Source organism: Mustelus asterias, chromosome 3, assembly GCF_964213995.1.
Source record: "Mustelus asterias chromosome 3, sMusAst1.hap1.1, whole genome shotgun sequence".
Taxonomy (NCBI): Eukaryota; Metazoa; Chordata; class Chondrichthyes; order Carcharhiniformes; family Triakidae; genus Mustelus; species Mustelus asterias.
In genome coordinates, this window is record NC_135803.1 from 88,240,962 (window position 1) to 88,265,505 (window position 24,544).

The 24,544-nt window shown below is 42.8% G+C and overlaps 1 protein-coding gene across 6 annotated transcripts in view; it reads right to left on the reverse strand.

The window, feature by feature from the left end:
- The window catches only part of nckipsd (NCK interacting protein with SH3 domain), a 301,148-nt gene that overhangs the window by 236,372 nt on the left and 40,232 nt on the right, over positions 1-24,544 (reverse strand). For 2 of the 6 annotated variants that reach the window (XM_078209290.1, XM_078209291.1), the window contains 4 exons: positions 5,710-5,846; positions 3,145-3,366; positions 1,766-2,072; positions 144-392 (listed from right to left, as the gene is read on the reverse strand). The exons of the other annotated variants lie outside the window; for them this stretch is intronic. In XM_078209290.1, coding sequence (XP_078065416.1) covers positions 144-392; positions 1,766-2,072; positions 3,145-3,366; positions 5,710-5,846 — 915 coding nt within the window. The remainder of the gene's footprint in view (positions 1-143; positions 393-1,765; positions 2,073-3,144; positions 3,367-5,709; positions 5,847-24,544) is intronic. 6 annotated transcript variants of the gene reach the window in all.

The following is a 24,544-nucleotide window of genomic DNA, read 5'->3' on the forward strand; positions in this document are numbered from 1 at the left end:
ACATCAGGTTCCACAGGTTTATCTCTTCAATTCTTTCCACACTTTGCAATATTTAGCATGCAACATTCACAACACCAATCTATACACGATGGAGTAAAAACTAGTTAACATTAAATGTAACAATATTCTAAAACATTGCTTACTTCATCCAAACTCTCTCCTTTTCTGGATGCAATTAAGTATTTCATCTGATCCCACTCAGCAACTAAATCTTTTCCATCACTGGAAAGGAGGTCTGAGAAATGATTCTGGAGAGCTGCTGCTTCACTATTTCCATATTGAGCTAGCTTTTCAGGGTCAGACGGAATCCTATCTGGATCTAGGATACGAAAAGCTCTGATGATTGCATTATCAGGGAACCGCTCCTTCAGACTGTCAACAATATTCTTCACCTAATAAAAATAAAACAAACTATTGTCAAAGGAAGCTAAGCAGAGCTGTTCTATGATGAATCATCGCCACCAGCCCATTTTTGCCTAAAATCAATTGTCACTCTGCCATATCTAACCAAGGAATCTGACATGCACAGTAAAGGAAAAAACACTCCATAACATATTAACTGAGTCCCAAACTCCACTTATAAAAGTAGCAAGAAAGTTCACCAGCAGTTCAAGTTGGTAGGTTGTAACGAGTGTAGTGCCACACGGCTCAATGCCAGGGCCTCAGCAATTACAATCTACATTAATGACTTGGACAAAAGCCAAAGAGTGTCTTTAATTAAAGAGTAACTTTAATTGGCTAATGATACAAAGCCAACTGAGAATGTAAACTCTCGCCCCTCCATAGTTTAAGTCAATGGGCAACACCGTGGCATATGGCAACGTAGGGGAGTAAGAGATTATTTACTTTACGACGAAGAATAGAAAATCAGTTTTTTTTAAAAAGTTAAGACTTGAGACACAAAAACAGAAAATGCTGGAAAATCTCTACAGATGCTGCCAGACCTGTTGAGGAGAACAGAGCTGATGTTTCGCTCTGACACCCAGACTCAAAACGCTAGCTGTCCTCTCTCCAGATGCTGTCAGACCTGCTCAGATTTTCCAGCATTTTCTGTTTTTGTTTCAGATTCCAGCATCTGCAGTATTTTGCTTTTAAGACTTCTAAGTGTTGATGATGAGGAGCGCCTTGGCTGTACTTACACAAGGAAAAGTTAGCATGCAACTACAGCAAGCAATTAGGAAGGCAAATGGCATGTGGACCTTGAGCACAAGAACGAGGAAGATTTGCTATAGCTGTTTCAACTTTGGTGACACAGCACCTGGAGGACCATGTAGTTGCAGCCTCCATATCGGAGAAAGGATATTTGTGCCTTGGAGACAGTAATGTGCTCGTGGGGTCAGTGGGTTGGCCCATGATGAGAGGCTGAGGAAACTGAGCCCATATTCTCTGGAGGCAAGGAGGAGGAGAGATGGGAGAACACACAAGATTTTGAAGGGGCTTGACAGAATAGTGTTTCTTTCCCCTGGCTGGAAAATCTAGAACATGGGTGCAGAGTCTTAAGATAAGGGGTTCATGAGGAAAATTAATTCCCTCAAAGGGAATTTACTAGCACAGAGGATTGCGGTGTTCAGTCACTGAATATATTTAAGACAAATTTTTGCTTGCAGGGAATGGAGGCAGATGGGGAATGCGCATAAACGTGGAGTCAAGGTGGACGATCAGCCATGATTCTAATGAAAGGTGGAGTAAGATTAGTGAGGTCATATGGTCTTCTCATTAAGTTATATTCTTAACTTAGTGGCAACGTTTTTTAAAAGCTACTAACCAGAGTTTTAACAGAGACAGCTATCTCATCAGTAGCTTTAGCTGCCGTCTTATGAAGTATAGGTCCATGTGGTTTCCTTGCCATAGGTGGCCGAGAAAGAGCACCACTTTCTAGCAGTTGTATCCCCAGCAGAAAGCTGCTCTCCCACAATATATTGTTTCCAAGGTACTTGCATTCAAGGAGATTGATTGTGGCTTGAACCCTTTCAGGCACTCTGACTGGGTTCACAAATCTTTCCTGAAAAAACAGCGATAGATTGTCCAAGTGGTGGAGGAGATCTCTCAAGAAGAAAATAGCAAGTAGAATGCTGTAAATGTAAAGTGAGAAAAAAACATTTCACAAACACGAACTGGTCACTGCAGCTACTGGATAACAGTATTTTCCCTTAAATATAATGATGAACCTTTTATTTTAAAAATAATTTTTTTTTTTAAAAAAGGAGCTGCACTTTTGCAGCTCCTGTTTAAAAAAGTTTAACAACTCCTGAACCATGGCTAGCACCATGGTGCTAGCCATGGTTCAGCTGCTAGTACTCTGGCCTTTGAGTCCACAGATTGCAGGTTCATGTTCCACACAAGGAACTGGAGTACAAAACAAAATCTAGAGAAACAAGTCAAGAGGAAGTTTTGCACCAGAGGTATGATCTTTTAGAGAACCATCTCTATAATGCAGGAGGCCCATTGAGTCTGCACCAACTCTCCGAAAGAGGATCTCACCCAGGCTTCCCCCCTCAACCATCCCTGGAACCCTTTGTGTTTACCATGACTAATCCACCTGACCTGCACATCCTTGAAGTGTGGGAGGAAACCAGAGCACCTGGAGGAAACCCATGCAGACATGGGGGGAACATGCAAACTCCAGTGTCACCCATGGCTGGAATTGAACCCAGCTCATTAGCATTGTGAAGCAGCAGTGCTAACCACTGTCACCACAAATCACAATGGTCCCTCAGGTGGTTATAAAAGGTTCCACAGTCACCTACTGTGATGAAGAGGAGTGGCCAGTATCCTGGCCAATATTTACTCCTGAACCAACACCCAAACACTAGATCAGGTCATCATATTGCTTTTTGTAGGAGCTTGCGATGTGCAAATTGGCAACTGACTTCCACACAATACAACACTGAACAAACTTCAGAAGTACCTCACTGGCTGTATGGAATTTTAGGTGGTCTTGAAATGCGCTATATAAAATGCCAGTATTTCTTTTCCACCACCCCTCACCCCAATAACAAACATTGTTAGTAAACCGTCACTGACAAGTGCAAGAAACAAATATTGAAACTTTGCAGTCCACAAAGTGTTAAATTTGAGCCCCAGACATTACAAAGTTCAGTTGAGTCAGCTAGAAAGATACATTAGAAATGGAGAATATAATACCGAGGCTGCTGGAGTTTAAGGAGGATGCTTTCCGCTGTGATGTCATGGTCACTGTAACTCATGTCAGAAAAATATATTATGAGAGTTTGGTAGGATTTGCAAATTGCTTGGATTGCCCTGCCTCGATTTATCCATTTGAGGTGGCATGCCTTTGCCAGTTTGATGGCGTTAGTCTCCAGGACATGGAGGATCTCTTCCAAACCGCTATGTTTAACAGTGGATCTTTTTTTGAGAGAGAGAGAAAGAAAAAGTTACATGAAATAGTCAGTCTTTTTTCCCTCCTATAATACAGCTCTTAACATCCAAATGTTGGATAACCAAGCTATAACTTCCTCAACCTTGATCAAAATAATTAAACATTGGAGTTTGATTCCTCAACAAATAAAAACATGAGCAGTACACATTAGTGCTGTAATTAGAATTTGGTCTAAAGTGGACCAATTTTAGGGTTTCCTCATCTATACATGAGAGGATAGGAATCTAATCTTCCAAATATAGAGATCTCAAAATGACAAGAGAAAGGAGCCTTAATAACCTCAACCTAAACAGTCTACATTCTGCAACAAAAACAAACACAAGAACACAGATATAGCAGGAATAGGCCCTCGAGCCTGCGCCACCATTCAATATCACGGCTAATCTGATTGTAACTTCAACCCCCGATAATCTTTCATCCGCATTGTTTACCAAGAATCTATTTAGCTGTACCTTAAAAATATTCAAAGACTCTGTTCCACTGTCTTTTGAGGAAGAGCTCCAGAGATCTCAACCTTCTGAGAGAAAATAATCCCCTCATCTGTGTTTAATAATAAGAGGGCACTTATTTAAGACAGTAACCCCTTGCACTAGATTTCCCAACACGAGGAAACATCCTCTCCAAATCCACCCTGTCAATACCCCTCAGGATCTTAAATGTTTCAATCAAGTCACTCCTTGCTCCATTAAACTCCAACAGATACAAGACGAGCATGTCTAATCTTTCCTCATAGGACAACGTGCCCATTCCAGGTATTAATCTGGTAAAAGACTTTCAACACATTTACAACCCTCGCAAAATAAGGAAATTACTGTACACAGTATTGAAGTTGTGGTCTTAATGCCCTACATAACCCCTCTACTTTTGTAATCAATTCCCATCATAACAAACAACATTCTATTAGCTTTCCTAATTACTTACTATACCTGTATACTAGCCTTTCATGATTCATGCACTAGGACACCCAAATCCCTCTGCATCTCAGAGCAATCTCTCACCACTTAGACTATGTTTTCTTGTTCTTCCTGCCAAAATGGACAATTTCACTTTCCCACAATATTTTTCATTGCTAGGTCTTGGACCACTCACTCACTTAACGTATCTCTATATCTGTCGCTCCTTGTAGCCTCTTCACATCTTACTATCCTACCTACTTTTGTATCAGAAAATTTAGCAACCATATCTTCGGTCCCTTCATCCAAGTCATTTATATAAATTGTAAAATGTTGAGGTCCCAGGACTGATCCCTGTGGCACACCACTTGTTACATCTTACCAACCAGAAAAAGACCCATTTAAGCCTCCTGTGTTTCCGGTTAGCTAGCCAATCTTCTATCCATGCCAATATGTTAACCCCTACACCACAGGCTTTTTTTTTTGCAATGACCTCTGATATGGACTTTATCAAATACTTTCTGGAAATCTAAACACAGTACATCTACCTGTTCCCCTTTATCCACAGTACGTGACTCCTTCAAAGAACTCCAAATGAATTGGTTAAAGATAATTTCCCTTCACAGGACATGTTGATTCTGCCCAATTATCCTGAATTTTTCCAAGTGTCCTGCGATAACATCTTTAACAGCTTTTTTCATTGTCTCTATGACAGATGTTAGGCTAACTGGTTAATAGAACCTTCCCCGAATCTAGGGAATTTTGGAAAATTAAAACCAATGCGTCAACTATCTCACTAGATACTTCTTTTAATGCCCTAGTATGAAGTACCAGAATATTTACGAGTATTGGAAATGGAATGGACCACCACGATGAAAGAAAACAGAGTCAAGGTATGGTATTAGGACAGTAAGAAAGAAACTTGATGCAATGTACTCATACCACTAATAAGAATGGGAAACTGCACTAATCTAAGTAGCAAGTTCTGTAATGTTGGCCAGGACAAGCTGGGGAACACACACTCAGTTTAATGGATTGCAATGAGTATTTTAGCAACTTGTGTCTGAAATATAAAATAGGCCAAAGTATAATTACTTTTTCCAAAACAGAAAATGCCAGAAACATTCAAGAGATCATATGTGGAGAGAATAAACACAACTAAAGTTCTGGGTGTGATCGCTGCATTACGAACCCGGAACATTAGTTAGTCCATTCAGAGGTCAGGTAGCATTTTAGAGACAACAGATTTACTAGTGCTCCAAGCACCAGGAACACAAGCTGGTTTATACTCTAATGACACTACATGACCTGTGGAACGCTTTCTGCTTTTCCTCATTTGGTTTCAGAATACCAGCACCTGCAACTCATTTTAGTTTAAATTACTACAACTGGGTTTAGGCAGAAACTCTGTTTTACCTGGAAATGTATGAATAGATAGCTTTGAAGCAACCGTCTATTTCTTGAAAGAGTGTAATTTCATTGTATGAATCCTTAATAGCCAAAGCCTCCGAATGTACCACAAAATGCTGTCCAAGCAGCCATGGAATGTCTACCTATGATATAGGCAAGAAATCATTCAATTAAAAATCATTGCAACAGCCTTCATAGCCTTAAAGGGCATCGATAATGGAAAAGTCAAAACTTAAATATGCCTGGAATTACGTACACAGTCTGGCTTTAAAAACATTACTTTCTAAAGTAAACATGACCAGATACTGACTTACAACGGCTTCTGTTGAGCAAAATCTTGACTTGAAAATTTTCATCCTGATTTTCTAATCTCTCCATTGCCTGATCCTGCCCTGTGAGCCCCTTCCGATCCTACAGCTCTCCAACATATCTGTGCTCCTTCAATTCTGGCCTGAAGCATCCCTGACTTTAATCACTCCACCATCGGTGACAATGCCTTCAGCTACCCAGGCCCCAAGCTATGGAATCCGCCTTGTTACCTCTCCTAACGCATTCCTAAAACCTCCATCTTTGGCCAAGCTAGTGGTCATCTGTCCTAGTATCGCCTTACATGGCTCAGTATCTTAATTTGATTGGTAACACTCCTGTGAAGCGCCTTGGAACATTTTAAAAACAACAAATATATTAATGTAGGGCAATTAACAATAATTCACTATCAGCCCTTCCAAAAATAATGTTGCTATCCAAAGTCTTTGATCAATGCACTGAAGTGGTGGGCCTGGAAACTGCTATACCAACAAACAATGACAACATGATCGTCAGACACACATGGAAATCAGGAGAAAGGGAATATGTATAGCTTCTCAGTGTAGAGTCATCAGGTAATATAGGGCAGGATAGCAGCTGGGTGACAGGAAAGTTGGAGTGGAAAGTTCTACCTGGGAGAAGAAACTACAAAATTAACTTCAAAAACCTCTAAATAAAAAACAAACTAACAGAAGGGTTAATATCCAGACTTCCAAGAGGGCAAGAAGAGGATGCGCTTCCCTATGAGTATACAGGAATGACATGAAAAAAAAGTAATCTTCGAAGGAGATTTCAATCAACTCAATAATAATTTGGGAAAAATTAAGTGGCTTAAAGTTGGAGTTGCTAATCTCAATGCACAACTGCTTCAACATAGAATTATAGAATCCCTACAGTGCAGTAAAAGGCCATTCATGCGATTAAGTCTGCACCAATCCTCCGAAAGAGCACTCTCCCTCGGCCCATTCCTCATCCTATCCTCTTAACTTCACTCATTGAACATGGTCAATCCACCTAACCTGCATATCTTTGGACTGTGGGAAGAAACCGAAGCACCCAGAGGAAACTCACAGACACAGGGAGAACATGCAAATTCCACACAGTCACCCAAGGCTGGAATTGAACCCATGTCCCTGGTGCTGTGAAGCAGCAGCCCTAACCATTGTGCCACCCAGTACATCATAGACCAGAATGGACAGTTTGTGTGTCAGTGAATCACCTTGATCAGAGAAAATGAATGTCATGGCCCCTTGAGGACAGGGACCACAGAACCATCAAGTGCAACGTGACCTGGGATTCAGAAAAAAACTAAAACCAGTAGCTGAGGAGTGTTAATTCCATAGGAATAGAGCATTAACTGAAATTAATTGTGGGTAGTCATTCATTTCAGTAAACAAGTGGAACATCTTTCAAGACATAATCTTGAGCATTCGAAACAAAAACAGTAATTCAGACTAAACAGACATGACCTCAAATTAGAAAAAAAATTAAAGGCAATACAAGATAACTCGAACAAAAATAGATGAGAATCACAGGGATAAATATAAGGATGTGCAGAAACAAGTTTTAAGAGTGATTTGAGGAGCTTAAGCTTCATAGAAATTCACTGTATAAGAGAATTTTTAATCCTTTTCTTTCTGTGCCAGCTCTTAGCTAGATCAATTTAAATCTAATGTTACAAATCAGAGAAGAACCTCTTTTTCCAAGTATTTACAGGGATAGTGTCTGCAACATGCTCTCCACAAACAGTCTGGACACAAGCAAAATTGAAGACTGACAAATGAGATAAAATTCTAGAAAGGTTGCAAAATGCATCCAGTGTACAGTATTAAAAGGAGACCATGGAGAAAATATTTTTTAAAAGCAGTGTGATTATGAGTCATCAGGCAGGAGAGGCACCAATTGGTTATAAGCAAGCTAAGAAGCAGTGCAATATTCAAAAAAAGGGAGACCATCAGAAACAAGCATCAGTGGTTCTTTAATTTTAACTTCAAGCCAGTGTAAACCAATGGATTCAATGAGGTGTTTACAAAGAAATTGCACAAATCAAGTCAACATCAACTAACATGGATTTAGAAAAGGAATAATCTACATGACTTCAGTAAGGAAGTGGACTGTGGTGAAGCCCCAAGACACATTGTCCCAAAGCTTCCAGACAACATTAAATCAAAGGTTTAGGAACTTGGGAGTAAATCATAGTATTATACAGCACAAGGTGGTGATCATTTGGCCCATTGAGACTGTGGCAGTTCTATGAAAGAGTTAGCAATTTTACACCCTGCTCTTTCTCTGCAGACCTGCAATTTTATTTTAGTATCCAATTCTCTTTTTAAAAGTTACTACTCAAAACTGCTTCTCTCATCCTTTCAGATAGCTGGTTCTGGATCATTTTAAAAATTGCCATCTCCACATTCTTTTGCCAATCATTTAAAATCTCTTTCCTCCGGTAACCAACCTTCTTGAGGGACTGGTCAAAAAGAAAAGAGAGGCGTATGTTAGGTCCAAGCAGCTAAAAACGGAGGGAGCTCTGGAGGAGTACAAAGAAAGTAGGAAAGTACTCAAACGGGGAATTAGAAGAGCAAAAAGGGGTCACGAAATGTTCTTGGCAGACAGGATTAAGGAGAATCCCAAGGCATTTTATTCATACGTTAGGAACAAAAGGGTTGTTAGGGAAAAAAATCGGACCTCTCAGGGACAATAGTGGGGACTTATGCTTGGAGCCCAAAGAAGTAGGGGAGATCCTAAATGAATACTTTGCGTCGGTATTCACAAAGGAGAGGGATGTGTTGACTGGGAGTGTCTCTGAGGGGAGTGTTGAACCGTTGGAGAAAATCTCCATTACAAAGGAGAAAGTGTTAGGTTTGTTAGAGAATATAAAGACTGACAAATCCCCAGGGCCTGATGGAATCTATCCAAGGCTGCTCAGGGAGACGAGAGGTGAAATCGTTGGGCCTCTGACGCAAATCTTTGTCTCGTCACTGGACGCAGGTGAGGTCCCAGAGGATTGGAGGATAGCCAATGTGGTCCCGTTATTTAAGGGTAGGAAGGATAACCCGGGTAATTATAGGCCGGTGAGCTTGACGTCCGTGGTGGGGAAGTTGTTGGAGAAGATTCTTAGAGATAGGATGTATGCGCATTTAGAAAGGAATAAACTCATTAACGATAGTCAGCATGGTTTTGTGAGGGAGGTCATGCCTCACTAACCTGGTGGGGTTTTTTGAAGAAGTGACCAAAATGGTTGACGAAGGAAGGGCCGTGGATGTTGTCTATATGGACTTTAGTAAAGCGTTTGACAAAGTCCCTCATGGTAGGCTAGTGAAAAAGGTTGGATCTCATGGGATAAAGGGGGAGGTGGCTAGATGGGTGGAGAACTGGCTTGGTCATAGAAGACAGAGGGTGGTAGTGGAAGGGTCTTTTTCCAGCTGGAGGCCTGTGACTAGTGGTGTACCGCAGGGCTCTGTATTGGGACCTCTGCTTTTTGTGGTTTATATAAATGATCTGGAAGGAGGAGTAACTGGGGTGATCAGTAAGTTTGCGGACGACACAAAACTGGCAGGACTTGCAGATAGTGAGGAACATTGTCAGAGGCTACAGATGGATATAGATAGGCTGGAAATTTGGGCAAAGAAATGGCAGATGGAGTTCAATCCTGATAAATGCGAAGTGATGCATTTTGGTGGGAATAATGTAGGGAGGAGCTACACGATAAGTGGAAGAACCATAAAGGGTGTAGAGACGCAGAGGGACCTGGGTGTGCAAGTCCACAGATCTTTGAAGGTGACGTCACAGGTGGAGGTGGTGGTGAAGAAGGCATATGGCATGCTTGCCTTTATAGGACGGGGCATAGAGTATAAAAGTTGGGGTCTGATGTTGCAGATGTATAGAACGTTGGTTCGGCCGCATTTGGAATACTGCGTCCAGTTCTGGTCGCCACACTACCAGAAGGACGTGGAGGCTTTGGAGAGAGTACAGAGGAGGTTTACCAGGATGTTGCCTGGTATGGAGGGGCTTGGTTATGAGGAGAGATTGGGGAAACTGGGGTTGTTCTCCTTGGAAAGACGGAGGATGAGGGGAGACTTAATAGAGGTGTATAAAATTATGAAAGGCATAGATAGGGTGAACGGTGGGAAGCTTTTCCCCGGGTCGGTGGTGACGTTCACGAGGGGTCATAGGTTCAAGGTGAAGGGGGGGAGGTTTAACACAGATATCAGAAGGACATATTTTACACTGAGGGTCGTGGGGGCCTGGAATGGGTTGCTGGGCAAGGTGGTGGAGGCGGACACACTGGGAACGTTTAAGACTTATCTAGACAGCTATATGAACGGAGTGGGAATGGAAGGATACAAAAGAGTGGTCTAGTTTGGACCAGGGAGCGGCGCGGGCTAATTGTTCTTTGTTTCTCGTTTCAAGGCTTCATTCTATGATCATCTTGCTGGTGCCAGTACAGAGCGAGACTGCGGATAGTTGGGAACCTGTCTCGGGGGCAGGGAATTCATATGGTGTTCGTGGAAGTGGAAATGAATAGGGTTGGGAAGCATTTTCCGATCAGGGCCAGTGTGATCTCCTGGACTCGTTTCGATCGCCTCAGGGGGTCGGAGAGGAATTTCCCAGATTTTTTTTTCCCCATATTGGCCCTGGGGTTTTCACTCTGGGTTTTCGCCTCTCCCTGGAGATCACATGGTCTGGAATGGGGGGGTAGGGGTGAGTTAATAGGTTGTGATGAACAAAGCATCATAGCTGTGAGGGACAGCTCGGTGGATAGGATATTAGTATGTAGATAGGCTGGAAAATTGGGCGGGGATCCTGGATTCAGGATTCAATCCTGGACCGGGGAGCGACGCGGGCTTGGAGGGCCGAAGGGCCTGCTCCTGTGCTGTATTGTTCTTTGTTCTAGTCAGTCGAAACAGTTTCTCCCATTCATGATTTTGAACACCTCTACTAAATCTCCCCCGAACCTGCTCTGCGCAGAGAAGAACCCCAGCTTCTCTAGTCTTTCCACATAACTGAAGTCCCTCATCCCTGGTATCATTCCAGGGAATCGGCTCTGCACCATTTCCAAGGTCTTAACATCCTTTCCTAAAGATGCTCAGGGTTGGACACAATGCTCCAGGTCAGTGTTGAGGTACCTTTTAAGTTTGCATCAACAATTTGAACTTAGAAACCCACTGGTAAATACGTAACTGACACTAAATGAGGGTCGAGAGTGGATTGGAAGGAAGCAATAAGAAACATTCAAGAATTGGAATCCAGAAAATAACTAGAAAGCATAGGTTCAATTATGAGGAACTGAAAAAACAGGCTTTTCAAAGTTGAAAGGAAATTGAGTAGTGATAGAGAGCCATTACGAAACAGGAGGCCTTTTGTCTTTCCAATTACCTTTCGAAATCATCTCCACTTTCACCACCCTTGTGCGCAGAGTATGATAGGTCATTACCACTTCTGTTTAAAACAGTTCCTCAAATACACAATAGAAGGAAGCCATTCGGCTCCTCAAATCTGCTCTGCTATTCATTATCATGGCTGATCTGTTTGTGCTTCCAATTCCACGATCCCAACCACCCCAAAAACACCCTCAGTCCTCAGAAAAAAATTCTCTCCAACTTTATCCCAAAACCGTGACCCTAATTTTAAAACAGTGCCCCCTAGTTCTGGACTCACCCACAAGAGGAAACATCCTTTTCACATCCACCTTGTCAATACCTTTTAGGATCTTATGTACTTCAATCAAGTCACCCCTCACTCTTTTAAACTCCAGTTGAAATATACCACCTGCATCTCCTGCCCAAAACTTTAAATCTGCATTTCCCAGTCCTTGTACAATTGGTGTATTTTCCTCATCTACCTTGTTCAAATCTGTCATAACCCTGTACAGCCCTATCAAATCTCTCCAAGAAGCATAACCTCAGATTCTCTAACCTAACCCTGTAGCTGAAATCTCACATTCCAATTCCACCATTCTGCACCTCCTCGAGAACCCCAACATTCTTTCGAAAACGTGTGGTGGCCAGCATTGAAGGGAATACTCTAGTTGGGGCATAACCAGAGTTTTAATTAAAAGATACAGCATAACTGCCCTTTGTACTCAATGCCTCGAATTGTGAAGCCCGAGATGCCATATGCTTTGCTAACCACTTTTTCAATATGTGCAGTCTTGCACGTGAACCCACAGATCCCTCTGTCCCTGCACACTTTCTGAATTATGCTATTAAGTCTATATTGCCTCTCCCTGTCCCTTATGCCTCACTTCTCTGCATTATGTTCTATCTGCCACTTGCCTGCCCAGAGGCAGAGGGATTGTAAATGGGAATGTAAAAAATAATTCTGAATGTTATCAAGAAGCATTAAACCTCAATGCTCAAGAAATACAATTATAGACAAGAGTAGCTGAGGTTTAAACCACGTAAACAATAGGAATACTTTAATTTTGAATGGTTGAACTAAGATTGGGCAAATCATCTTTTGTCATTTGACCTCTTACTACCAAGAGTGAGAAATTTTTATTACAAAAGCATGTACAATAAAATGCTAGTAATATTTACTTGTTATTCAGTTGCTGAGTGCATCTTCTCCTCCCTCCAATCCACTTGCAACCCACCTTTCTCCAACTGTGCCAATTTGCAACAGACCTACTCCTACAACTCCTTTACAATGTAAAGACATGCATGCTTCCCAATACTACCAGTCAACATGCTGGAGTAAGCTAATGCCAATCAGATGCATGACTGACTGGCATCTAAGCAGGCACAGCACAAGTCTGTAATATTGAGAATTGGTATCATTATTCTCCAAAAAGTGGATAATTCACATAAAAGTATCACGGTATAATTAATACTTGTCAGTGGACAAGTTCCTTAAATGTTTCTGTAAAATCAAGAATTTGAGTTATTTCTTTGAATGGAATGCTCACTTTTTCACAAAAGCATATCACTTGATCAGTTTAATTCCAGGATTCTGACACGGTGACAGTGAAAGAACGGCAATGTATTTCCAAGTCAGAATGGTGAGCGACTTGGACAGGAAACTCCAGTTGGTGGTCTTCCCTTATGTCGGCTGCCCTTGTCCTTCCAAATGATAACTATCGCGGGTTTGGAAGGAAGCTTGGTGAGTTTCTGTATTGTATCCTGCAGATGGTACACAACTGCCACTGTGTCAGTGGTAGAAAGAGAAATGCTTGTGGATGGGGTGCTACTCACGCAAGCTGCTTCACCCTGGATGGTATTCAGCTTCTTGAGTGTTGTTGGAGCTGCACTCATCCAGACAAGTAGAGTGTTTTCCATCACACTCCCGACTTCGAGTCAGGAGGTGAATTACTTGCTACAGGATTCCTAGCCTTTGACTTGCGCTGGTAGCCGCAGTATGTGTGTAGTTGGTTAAGCTGGATTTCTGGTTAAACCCTTTCCTGCCACCCCCCATCCCAAAGCAGCAATGATTAAATTCTCTCTTGTTGAAGATGGTCATTGCCTGGTACTTGTGTGGCACGAATGTTACTTGCCACTTGTCAGCCCAGGCCTGAATATTGTCCAGGTCTTGTGGCATTTGGCATGGACTGCTTCAGTATCTGAGTTGTGCATGGTGCTGGACACCTTATGGTGGAAGGAAGGTAAACTTAACTCTAGTCAAGGGCAGTCACACTCATCTCACTTCTGGAATTCAGCTCTTTTGTTCATGTTTGAACCAGGTCAGGAGCTGAGACACCCTGGCAGAACCCAAACTGAGCAGGGCATTGCTCAGTGACTGTTTTAATGAAATAGCATACATCCAAGTGGTCACTATTACTATTTCCACCTCCATAGCAGTTCCCCACTCTGTGCCTGCCTTAACTTATCTGCTATCGCTAGATGCTACCATTGCTTATCTCTAGGTTTGACCACTCTAATACACTCCAGGCTGGCCTCCCACATTCAACCTTCCATAAACCTGAAATCACCCAAGTTTTTTGCCAATGACCTAACTCGAAAAACAAGTCCTGTTCATCCATCACTATGCTCATTGACCTACTCTCGCTCCCAGTTAAGCAATGCCTCAATTTTAAAATTATTCTGATTTCAAATCCCTTGATGGCTTCATCCTTCCCCATCTCTAATCTCGAGCCACAAATCCTCCTCAAATGTCTGCACTCACCTAATTCCGGCCGCTTGAACATCGCAGATTTTAATCACTCCACCTTGGTAGCTGTGTCTTGAACTCCCCTTAGGGAATTCCCTCACTAAAAGCTTCTGCACTTTTCACCACCTTGTTTCCCTTGCCAGATGCTTCTTTAAACCTTCCTCATTGAGCAAGTTTTTTGGGATCTGACCCAAATTCTCGTTCTGTGGCCCAATCTCATTGTTTTATAATGTTCCTCTGGGGTATATTTGGTGGTTTTATTACATTAAAAGGTACTGTTAACGTAACGAAGGAGGAAAACAATGCAAAACAAAAATACTATTTAAGATAACAACCTTCTCAAGCACAATATAAATTCTTAGAAATTTATCTTGAATTTGTAAGTTTAAAAAAATGCACTTCTTGTGCCAGAAAATTACAATGTCTAGTTCCACAGACCAGAAATTGCATGGGAAATTTCCATTGGATAAAGAAACATTGGTGAGATTACCAGCTGTTTATCAATAAGTGACTGTATGGTCAGGCTACCCTCTTCCTTGCTATCAACTGGATTCAAGTTGATTGAAATTAAAACTGAAACACAGCTTTCTCTGCTGGAGAATTTATTGACTTAGCTCCCAATCAACACTAGTGCAACCAGTGTCCCAGCTATCCCCATTTACAGGTGTACACATACCCATTACCTGATGTGACTAATTAAACCATAACCATGTGACTAATCAGAGATTGACAACTGTAACCTTTAAAATCAAGACCTATCAAACTGTCTCCTTGACGAGTTCTTAGATAAATAAATGGGAGCAGGAGGCGGCCATTTGGCCCTTTGAGTCTGCCCTACCATTCACGATGATCATGTTTGATCATCCAACTCAGTAACCTGTTCCTGCTTCCCCACCCCCCATATTCTTTGATCCTCTCCACCTCAAGAGCTATATCTAACTGCTTCTTGAAAACACAATGTTTTGGCCACAACTGCTTTCTGTGGTAGAGAACGCCACAGGCTGACCACTCTCTGGGTGAAGAAACTTCTAATCTCAGTCCTAATTGGTCTATCCTGTATCCTGAGACTGTGACTGCTGGTTCTGGACACTCCCACCATCCTTCCTACATCTACCCTGTCCAGCCCTGTTAAAATTTTATAGGCTTCTGTGAAATCCCCCCTCATTCTTCCCAACCCCAGTGAATATAATCCTAACCGACTCAATCCCTCTTCATACATCAGTCCTGCCATCCCAGGAATCAGTCTGGTAAACCTTTGCTGCACTCCCTCCATAGCAAGAACATCCTTCCTCAGAAAAGGAGATCAAAACTATGCACAATACTCCAGGTGTGGCCTCACCAAGGCCCTGTATATTTGCAGCAAGACATCCCTGCTCCTGTACTTCAATCCTCTCGCTAAGGTTTACATACCATTTGCTTTCTTTACCTTCTATTGCACCTGCAGGGTTACATTCAGCAACTGGTGTACGAGGGCACCCAGGTCTCGTTGCACATTCCCCTCTCAAATTACCACCTTCAGTCTTTCTCCTTCTATAACTAACATGCTTTTAAAATGCAACCCCAGCATCACCATCAGTATTTTCACACTCTATTTTCCTGTTCTTCTAAACCTTAGAGAGCATTCACCCACAATTAGAAACAAGTTATTCTGCAGCCCACTGCAAGGCTACATAATATGGGCGCAGTTGTTGGCTCTCTGCCTTGAAATGGCTGCGGCTGCAATTGAAAGGGTTCCATAGATTATCACTCAAAGTTGCTGAAAGATGCAGTGCAAATGGAGAGGAAGAGAATATACTCACTATCTGAATACAATTCAATATTTCCAGCATTCTTAAGACTTTGTTCTGAAAAGGGACCCCAAAAACTAAATGTGTTTTTAATAGGAAGATTGAGAGTCGTCATGCCCTTGTTCTCACTGTCAACTTCTAACTTCTCATTGATCTCAGCTTAAGAAATAAACAAATTGTGCAGATAAGAAATACTTGAATGTACCTGTTACAGGCCTAGTTTAACTGCAAGAAAACTAGCAAAATCTCAGCCATAACAGTTAATATTGCATCTTTTGTAAATTAATCATTGGTTGAATTAATTCATGATGAGGGACAGTGGCACAGATTTTCCCAGCAACTTGTTCCATATTTTCTTGCGACCTGCTGTTACCTCTAGTTGACAGCAGCTGAAAGATAATGCTGATAGCTCCATTCTCGTTGAAAACAATGGCAATTGTAATATTGCCCAATTTCACACCCGTGACTAAGACTCCAACAATGGGCCTCGCAGTAATGTGCTTTAACGCTGTTTCCTTTAAATTTACTCATACAATTATAGCAAACCATTACATTACACTCAAGCTGGTATGCTATTAGAAAACAGGTTCAGCTAAGCCGTGAAACCCATACAGTTAGGTTCATTGTCTGTTATGAAAGAGAAGTTGGCTGACCAATTCCTAACCAAAAAAGTGTCCACGTCGGAGCAGCACCTTTGAAAAGTGCCACTCACCCATACATCTCCACCCCATTTAAGGCATTAATGAATCACTGATTCAGCACCATGCTAATTAGACATGGGGAGAAATAGGGAGCACTGTTATGACCAGGTGGAGGGGTCAAATGATTCCCCTCCTTACCCTCTCCTCGTGAGCGCAACAAATACTTTTTGTTTGAAAATATACTTGTCAATTGAGCATTTGAAATGTTTGTGCTATGATCACAAAAGAATCAGCAGAGCATTTTTTTTCAAGTTTCAGAGTTTAGCTTTATTACACGAGTTATGTAAAATAAAATACACAGACTTCGGTGCACACAGACCGCACACAACCAAGTACAAATGAGAGAATGGGGAGGAGTCCATTAAAAAATATACAGTCTGTAGTTTGGTGACTCAATTAGTTTCAGGTTGAGTTCAATGGTCTTGGTGCTTCAGATTTAGAAATGTAGACCACTGAGTTGGTTGCTCTCAGTCAGCAAACAGCTCGAAGTTTACCAGTTGGGTTGTAGAAGAGATGGGAGGGATTCCACTTAGGTATTCTTCCCAAGCTGCTTACTCTGTTTTGCTGGGAAAACGTTTAAACAGACAATGGGCTGACTTATCAACCAATCTTCCTTCTCGAATCGCCGGAGCAATTTAAAAAGACATTGTCCGTGTATTAAAAAGATGACTTGATCAATTCAGGTCTGGAAGCTAGTTTAGCTGGGGTTCCATTGTCCAAGTGATTAATCTCAATGGCCGTATCCAACAGGTGATTGCCATAGGGACCTTGTTAATTAGACAGGGGATAAAGTCTTTCACACTCCCCTGAAGTCATCTGTCTTTGATGGATTTTGCAAAGACTGACGCGATTCCTAATGAATGATTCCTAATGATTCCTAATGAACCTTGCTTTAAAAGTTTAATTCCGTTTTCCGGCCACTGGACTAAAAACCATTATTTGGCAGACAGCTCATTTTCAAAACAAGGGCTTTTCAAAGGATGGTAAGGTGAAGTCTAAAGCCCGATTGTGCACTAAAAGTCTAGTTGCAGAAAATCTGGAGAATTGGTCAAATAATGAGAAAATTGGAGCTGGGTTTTTGTGATCCACTCATGGAATATAAACCTCGCTGGCAAAGCCAGGTATTTATTGCCTACCCCCATTTGCTGCTGAGGAGCTAGTGGCGAGCCGCTGAAGTCCATGAGGCGTGGGTGTCATGGAGCAAGTTTCAGGATTCTGACCAGTGACAATGAAGGAATGGCAAAATAGCTCCAGGTTCAGCACATGAGGACGGCCTCAACCGGGATCTTGGGTTCATGTCACACTATCTGTAACCCCCACAACTTGCCTGGACTTGCAAAATCTCACTGGCTGTCCTGTCTGGAGACAATACACATCTCTTTAACCTGTGCTTAATGCTCTCTCCACTCACATTGTCTGTACTTTTAAGACTTGATTAGCTGTAAAGACTCGCATTCCAATCATTATTCTGTAAATTGAGTTTGTGTCTTTATATGCCCTGTTTGCTAGCAGATCTCCCACTCACCTGACGAAGGAGCAGCGCTCCGAAAGCTAGTGGCTTTTGCTACCAAATAAACCTGTTGGACTTTAACCTGGTGTTGTTAGACTCCTTACTGTGTTTACCCCAGTCCAACACCGGCATCTCCACATCAAAATAGCTCCAAGTCAAGATACTATGTGGCTTGGAGAGGGGTTTACAGGTGGTGGTGCTTCCATACCGCTACTGCACTTGTTCTACTAGTCACGGGTTTCGAAGTTTGGTTGTCGAAGGAGCCTTGTCGTGTTGCTGCAGTGAATCTTATAATGGTACCAACTGCTGCCAGTAGTACAGGAAGTGAATATTTAAAGTGGTTGGCAAGCTGTCAAAGAAATAGAAACCCTACAGTGCAGAAACAGGCCATTTGGCCCATCGGGTCTGCACCGACCACAATCCCACCCAGGCCCTACCCCATCCCCCTACATATTAACCCGCTAATCCCTCAAACCTACACATCTCAGTACACTAAGGGGCAATTTTAGCATGGCCAATCAACCTAATCCGCACATCTTTGGACTGTGGGAGGAAACCGGAGCACCCGGGGGAAAACCCACGCAGACACGAGGAAAATGTGCAAACTCCACAGACATTGACCCAAGCCGGGAATCGAACCCAGGTCCCTGGAGCTGTGAAACAGCAGTGCTAAGCACTGTGCTACCGTGCCACCCTCAAGCAGGCAGATTGTCCTGCATGGTGTCACGGTGTCGGTGCATTGGAGCTACACTGATCCAGGTATTAAGCTGCTTGGATCTCATCCATAGTAAATACTGATGAGAAATATTCATTTAGGATCTCGTCCATCTCTTGTGGATCTGCACATAGGTGACCTTGTTGATCCTTAAGGAGCCCTACACTCTCCCTTGTTACACTTGTGCCCTTTATGTATTTGTAGAAGCTCTGACGAAGGCAGTTTTTAGGACTGGAGAAACATTCTGCAATCTGTCTTAATTTAATTTTATAGGCAAATACAGGCACATCTGTTTCTCAGGAGTTAGTGTGAACAAATAGTCTATAAAACATATGGACATGGTTTTTGCTTTATGTTCCAATATAGAAATGGATCATCATAAAATTGAAGATGGATTAAGAGGAATTTTACGGACATAATCTAACTAGAGAACAGAAAAGCCATTAATCGGAACTTGCAATGATCTCACTTCTTTAAAAGCCAAAGCTTTTAATGCATCCATTTACGAGATGCAACCCTATTCCTAATTACCCTAGAGAGATGGTAGCGAACTGCTGTCTAGGACCTTTTCATTCAGATGGTGATGCTTCCATAGTGTTGTCAAATAGAATTTTGACCAACTCAACGAGGGAACTACAGTGCCTGTTGCCTTTACTCCTCTGGCAATCTAGATGGATTTTGAAGTTGCTTTCAAAGAAACTTGATGAGTTTCTGCACCCTGCAGATGTTACGTACTGCAGCCTGGATGCTACTGAGGGGGAATGAATGCTTATGGTGTTGGATAGGGTGCTGATCAAGTGGGGCTGCTTTATCCTGGATGGTGTCAAGCTTAGAGCGTTGATGGTATTGCAAGTCAGCAGGTTAGTCACATGTCACAGAACTCCCAGCCTCTGACCTGTTATATGCAGCTGATCCAGTTAAGTTCCGGGTTAGCGGTGATCCCGAGTTTGTTCATATTGGGAAATTAGATTGTAACATCTTTGAATGTCATGGGGAGGTGGTTCAACTTGCTTTCATTGGAAATTGTCATTGCTTGGCACTTGTTTCTTACCACTTACCAACCCAAGCCCGAGTGCTATCCAGATTTTGCTGCAAGCAAGCACTGGCTGCTTCATTCTCTGAGGAATTGTGATTGGAACATTGTGCAATGAACATTTGCTACTTCTAACCTTAATGAAGCTGAAGATGGTTGGGCCTAGACACTACCCTGAGGAACTCCTGCAGTGATGTCCAGGGACCAAGATAATTGGCCTCCAACAAACACAACCATCTTCCTTGGTGTTTGCTATGTCTCCAACTAGTGAAGAGATTTTCCCCTTTTAGCCACCCTCAGTCAAATGCTGCTTTGATGTCTCACCTCGCATCAGGAATTGAGCTTTTTTTTCCATGATCAGACCAAGGCTGTAATGAGGATTTGGATTCAGGTGGCCCCAGTGAAACCCAAACTGAGCATGCAATTGTTAAGTACCTTTTCATAGCACTGCTGATGGTATCTTCCATCACTTTACTGATTTTAACTTTCCCAACATTGACTGGGACAGCCATAGTATTAGAGGGTTGGATGGAGAGAAATTTGTTGAATGTATTCAGGAGGAATTTCTCACTCAGTATGTGGATGGCCTGACTAGAGATGGTGCAAAACTTGACCTCCCCTTGGGAAATAAAAACGGGCAGATGATAGAAGGGTTAGTGAGGAATCACTTTGGGACCAGTGACCATAATTCTATTAGTTTTAAGATAGCTATGGAGAATGATAGGTCTGGCCCAAAAGTTAAAATGCTAAATTGGGACAAGGCCGATTTTGATGGCATCAGGCAGGAACTGTCAAAAGTTAATTGGGGGGGTCTGTGGGATGGCAAAAGGACAGCTGGTAAATGGAAGGCTTTCAAAAGTGTGTTAACCAGGGTTCAGGGTAAGCACATTCCTTTTAGAGCGAAGGGCAAGACTGACAGAAGTAGGGAACCCTGGATGACTCGGGATATTGAGGCCGTGGTCAGGAAGGAGGAGGCACATGACATGCATAGGCAACTGGGATCAAGTGGATCCCTTGAAGAGTATAAGGGGTGTAAGAGTAGAGTTAAGAGAGAAATCAGGAGGGCAAAAAGGGGACACGAGATTGTTTTGGCAGATAAGGCAAAGGAGAATACAAAGAGCTTCTACAAATACATAAAGGGCACAAGTGTAACAAGGGAGAGTGTAGGGCTCCTTAAGGATCAACAAGGTCATCTATGTGCAGATCCACAAGAGATGGACGAGATCCTAAATGAATATTTCTCATCAGTATTTACTATTGAGAAAGCATGGATGTTAGAGAACTGGGGGAAATAAACAGTGATGTCTTGAGGAGTGTACATATCACAGAGGTGGTGGTGCTGGAATCTTAAAGCGCATCAAGGTAGATAAATCCCCAGGACCTGAAGAAGTGTATCCCAGGACATTGTGGGAGGCAAGGGAGGAAATTGTGGGTCCCCTAGCAGAGATATTTGAATTATCAATAGCCACAGGTGAGGTGCCTAAAGATTGGAGGGTGACAAATGTTGTGCCTTTGTTTAAAAAGGGCTGCAAGGAAAAGCCTGGAAACTACAGGCCGGTGAGCCTCACAACTGTGGTGGGTAAGTTGTTGGAAGAAATTGAGAGAGACAGGATCTACAGGCATTTAGAGATGCAAGGACTGATTAGGGACAGTCAACATGGCTTTGTGTGAGAAAAATCATGTCTTGAGTTTTTTGAAGGGGTAACCAAGAAGGTAGATGAGGGCAGCGCGGTTGATGTTGTCTATATGGACTTTAGCAAGGCCTTTGACAAAGTACTGCATGGTAGGTTGCTGTACGAGGTTAAATCTCACAGGATCCAGGGTGAGGTAGCTAAATGAATACAAAATCGGCTTGACGACAGAAGCCAGAGGGTGGTTGTGGAGGGTTGTTTTTCAAACTGGAGGCCTGTGACCAGTAGTGTGCCTCAGGGATCAGTGCTGGGTCCACTGTTATTTGTCCTTCATATTAATGATTTGGATGAGAATATAGGAGGCATGGTTAGTAAGTTTGCAGATGACACCAAGATTGGGGGCATAGTGGACAGTGAAGGTTATCTTGGACTGCAACGGAATCTTGATCAATTGGGCCAGTGGGCTGACGAATGGCAGATGGAGTTTAATTTAAGTAAATGCGAGGTGATGCATTTTTGGTAGACTGAACCAGGGCAGGACTTACTCAGTTAATGGTAGGGCGTTGGGGAGAGTTACAGAGCAAAGAGATCTAGGGGTACAGGTTTATAGCTCCTTGAAAGTGGAGTCACAGGTGGACAGAGTGAAGGCAGCATTCAGCATGCTTGGTTGCATTGGTCAGAACATTGAATACAGGAGTTGGGACATCTTGTTAAAGTTGTACAAGACATCGGTAAGGCCACACATGGAATACTGTGTCCAACTCGGGTCACCCCATTACAGAAAAGATATTAAACTAGAAAGAGTGCAGAAAAGATTTGCTAGGATGCTACCGGGATTTGATGGTTTGAGTTACAAGGAGAGGCTGGGTAGACTGGGACTTTTTTCTCTGGAGCGTAGGAGGCTGAGGTTTGATCTTAGAGGTCTATAAAAAATAATGAGGGGCATAGATCAACTAGATAGTCAATATCTTTTCCCAAAGGTGGGGAGTCTAAAACTAGAGGGCATAGGTTTAAGGTGAGAGGGGAGAGATACAAAAGGGTCCAGAGGGACAATTTCTTTCCACACAGAGGGTGGTGAGTGTCTGGAACAAGCTGCCAGAGGTAGAAGAGGCGGGTACAATTTTGTCTTTTCAAAAGTATTTAGACAGTTACATGGGTACGATGGGTATAGAGGGATATGGGCCAAATGCGGGCAATTGGGATTAGCTTGGGACTTTTTTTTTTAAAAAGAGGCAGCATGGACAAGTTGGGACGACGGACCCATTTCCATGCTGGAAACCTCTACTGCAAGAGGAACATTGCACTGCCTTCACACCCATCCCCTCTAGATACCTTGCCAATACCACTAGCAGATAGAGTTGCTCCAATGGAACAATGAGCTATTTTCCCCCCCTTTTCCTCGGAATCCACACGGACTGAACTTAAGATTTGCAATTACAGACCAGATTGGATTTTTCCCACGTTTTGTGGACTGGATGTAGCTGAGCAATGTTCCCACTTTGTTTGGCAGATAGCAGTATTGTAGCTTACTGGATCACATTTGCCAGATGCAGTTGGTGCTTCAAAAGTGTCAGCCTGGTAGCAAGCACCCTTACCTCCAAACAGATGGTTGTGGGTTAAAGTTCCATTCCAGAACCTGAGCACCAATGTCCAGGTTGACACTCCAGCACAGTGCTGAAGGAGTGCTACACTATTGTTGGTGCTGCCTTTTGGATATGCTAAACCAAGACCCTCTTTGCCCTCTGAGATGGATGCAAACAATCCCATGGCATTAATCTGAAGAGGAACAGGGAAGGTAACCCTTGTGTCCATCGATATCAATCCCCCAAATCAACACCACTGACAGAATATCTGGCCATTATCTAACTGCACACAGCAAACTCCCACAAACTGCAAATTGGCTGTTTCCTACATTACAACAGTGACGATACTTCAAAACTGCTTTATTAGTTAGCAAGTGCACTGGTCCCGAAAAGCGAGATGTAACTGAAAGTCTTTTCCCTTCTGTGTTACAACCAGGATGCCTTTGAGGCCTTGGGGCGGCACGGTAGCACAGTGGTTAGTACTGCTGCTTCACAGCTCCAGGAACCCGGGTTCGATTCCCGGCTTGGGTCACTGTCTGTGTGGAGTTTGCACGTTTTCCTCGTGTCTGTGTGGGTTTCCTCCGGGTGCTCCGGTTTCCTCCCACAGTCCAAAGATGTGCAGGTTAGGTTGATTGGCCATGCTAAAATTGCCCTAGTATCCTGAGATGCGTAGGTTAGAGGGATTAGCGGGTAAATGTGTAGGGATATGGAGTCGGGCCTGGGTGGGATTGTGGTTGGTGCAGACTTGATGGGCCGAATGGCCTGTTTCTGCACTGTAGGGTTTCTATGATTTCTATGAAAATAGAAAATGCTGGAACATCACAGCAGGTCTGACAAAGGGTCATCCAGACTCGAAACGTTGGCTCAATTCTCTCCCCATAGATGCTGTCAGACCTGAGATTTTCTAGCATTGTGTGTTTTTATTTCAGATTCCAGCATCCGCAGTATTTTGCTTTTTTGTCTTTGGGTCCCTTAGCCTTCACCTTATCCAATGTACTTGGCCAATTCCTATATAGCACATGGAGCGAATCAAATTGGTTCAAAAATTGAAGACTGGCATTTGTTAAGATGGAAACCTCCAGAAAACACCAAGATGGATCGTACACTCAACACAGTTGAAGGTGACCGCAAATGTTCAGCTTTTTGCATTCCTATCTGTGCTCATTGATGAGGATGAAGATGCTTATGGTGTTATCGGCTCCTCCCACTTGGTTATTTAACAATCCACTATAGTTCATTTGTAGTATTGCTGAGCTTTGATTGGATCTGTTGATTGTGGAATTGTTTGGTTTGCTCCACTCCAAAAGATGCCTGGTCTTGTGGTGTGGCCTCACAGGTCGATAACTATTTTGAGGCATGCCTGATGCTGCTCCGCATGCTCTTTTTGCACTGCTCATGGAACCAAGGTTGGTCAGTTGACTGGACGGTGATCATAGAATCCCTATAGTGCAGGAGAAGACCATTCGGCC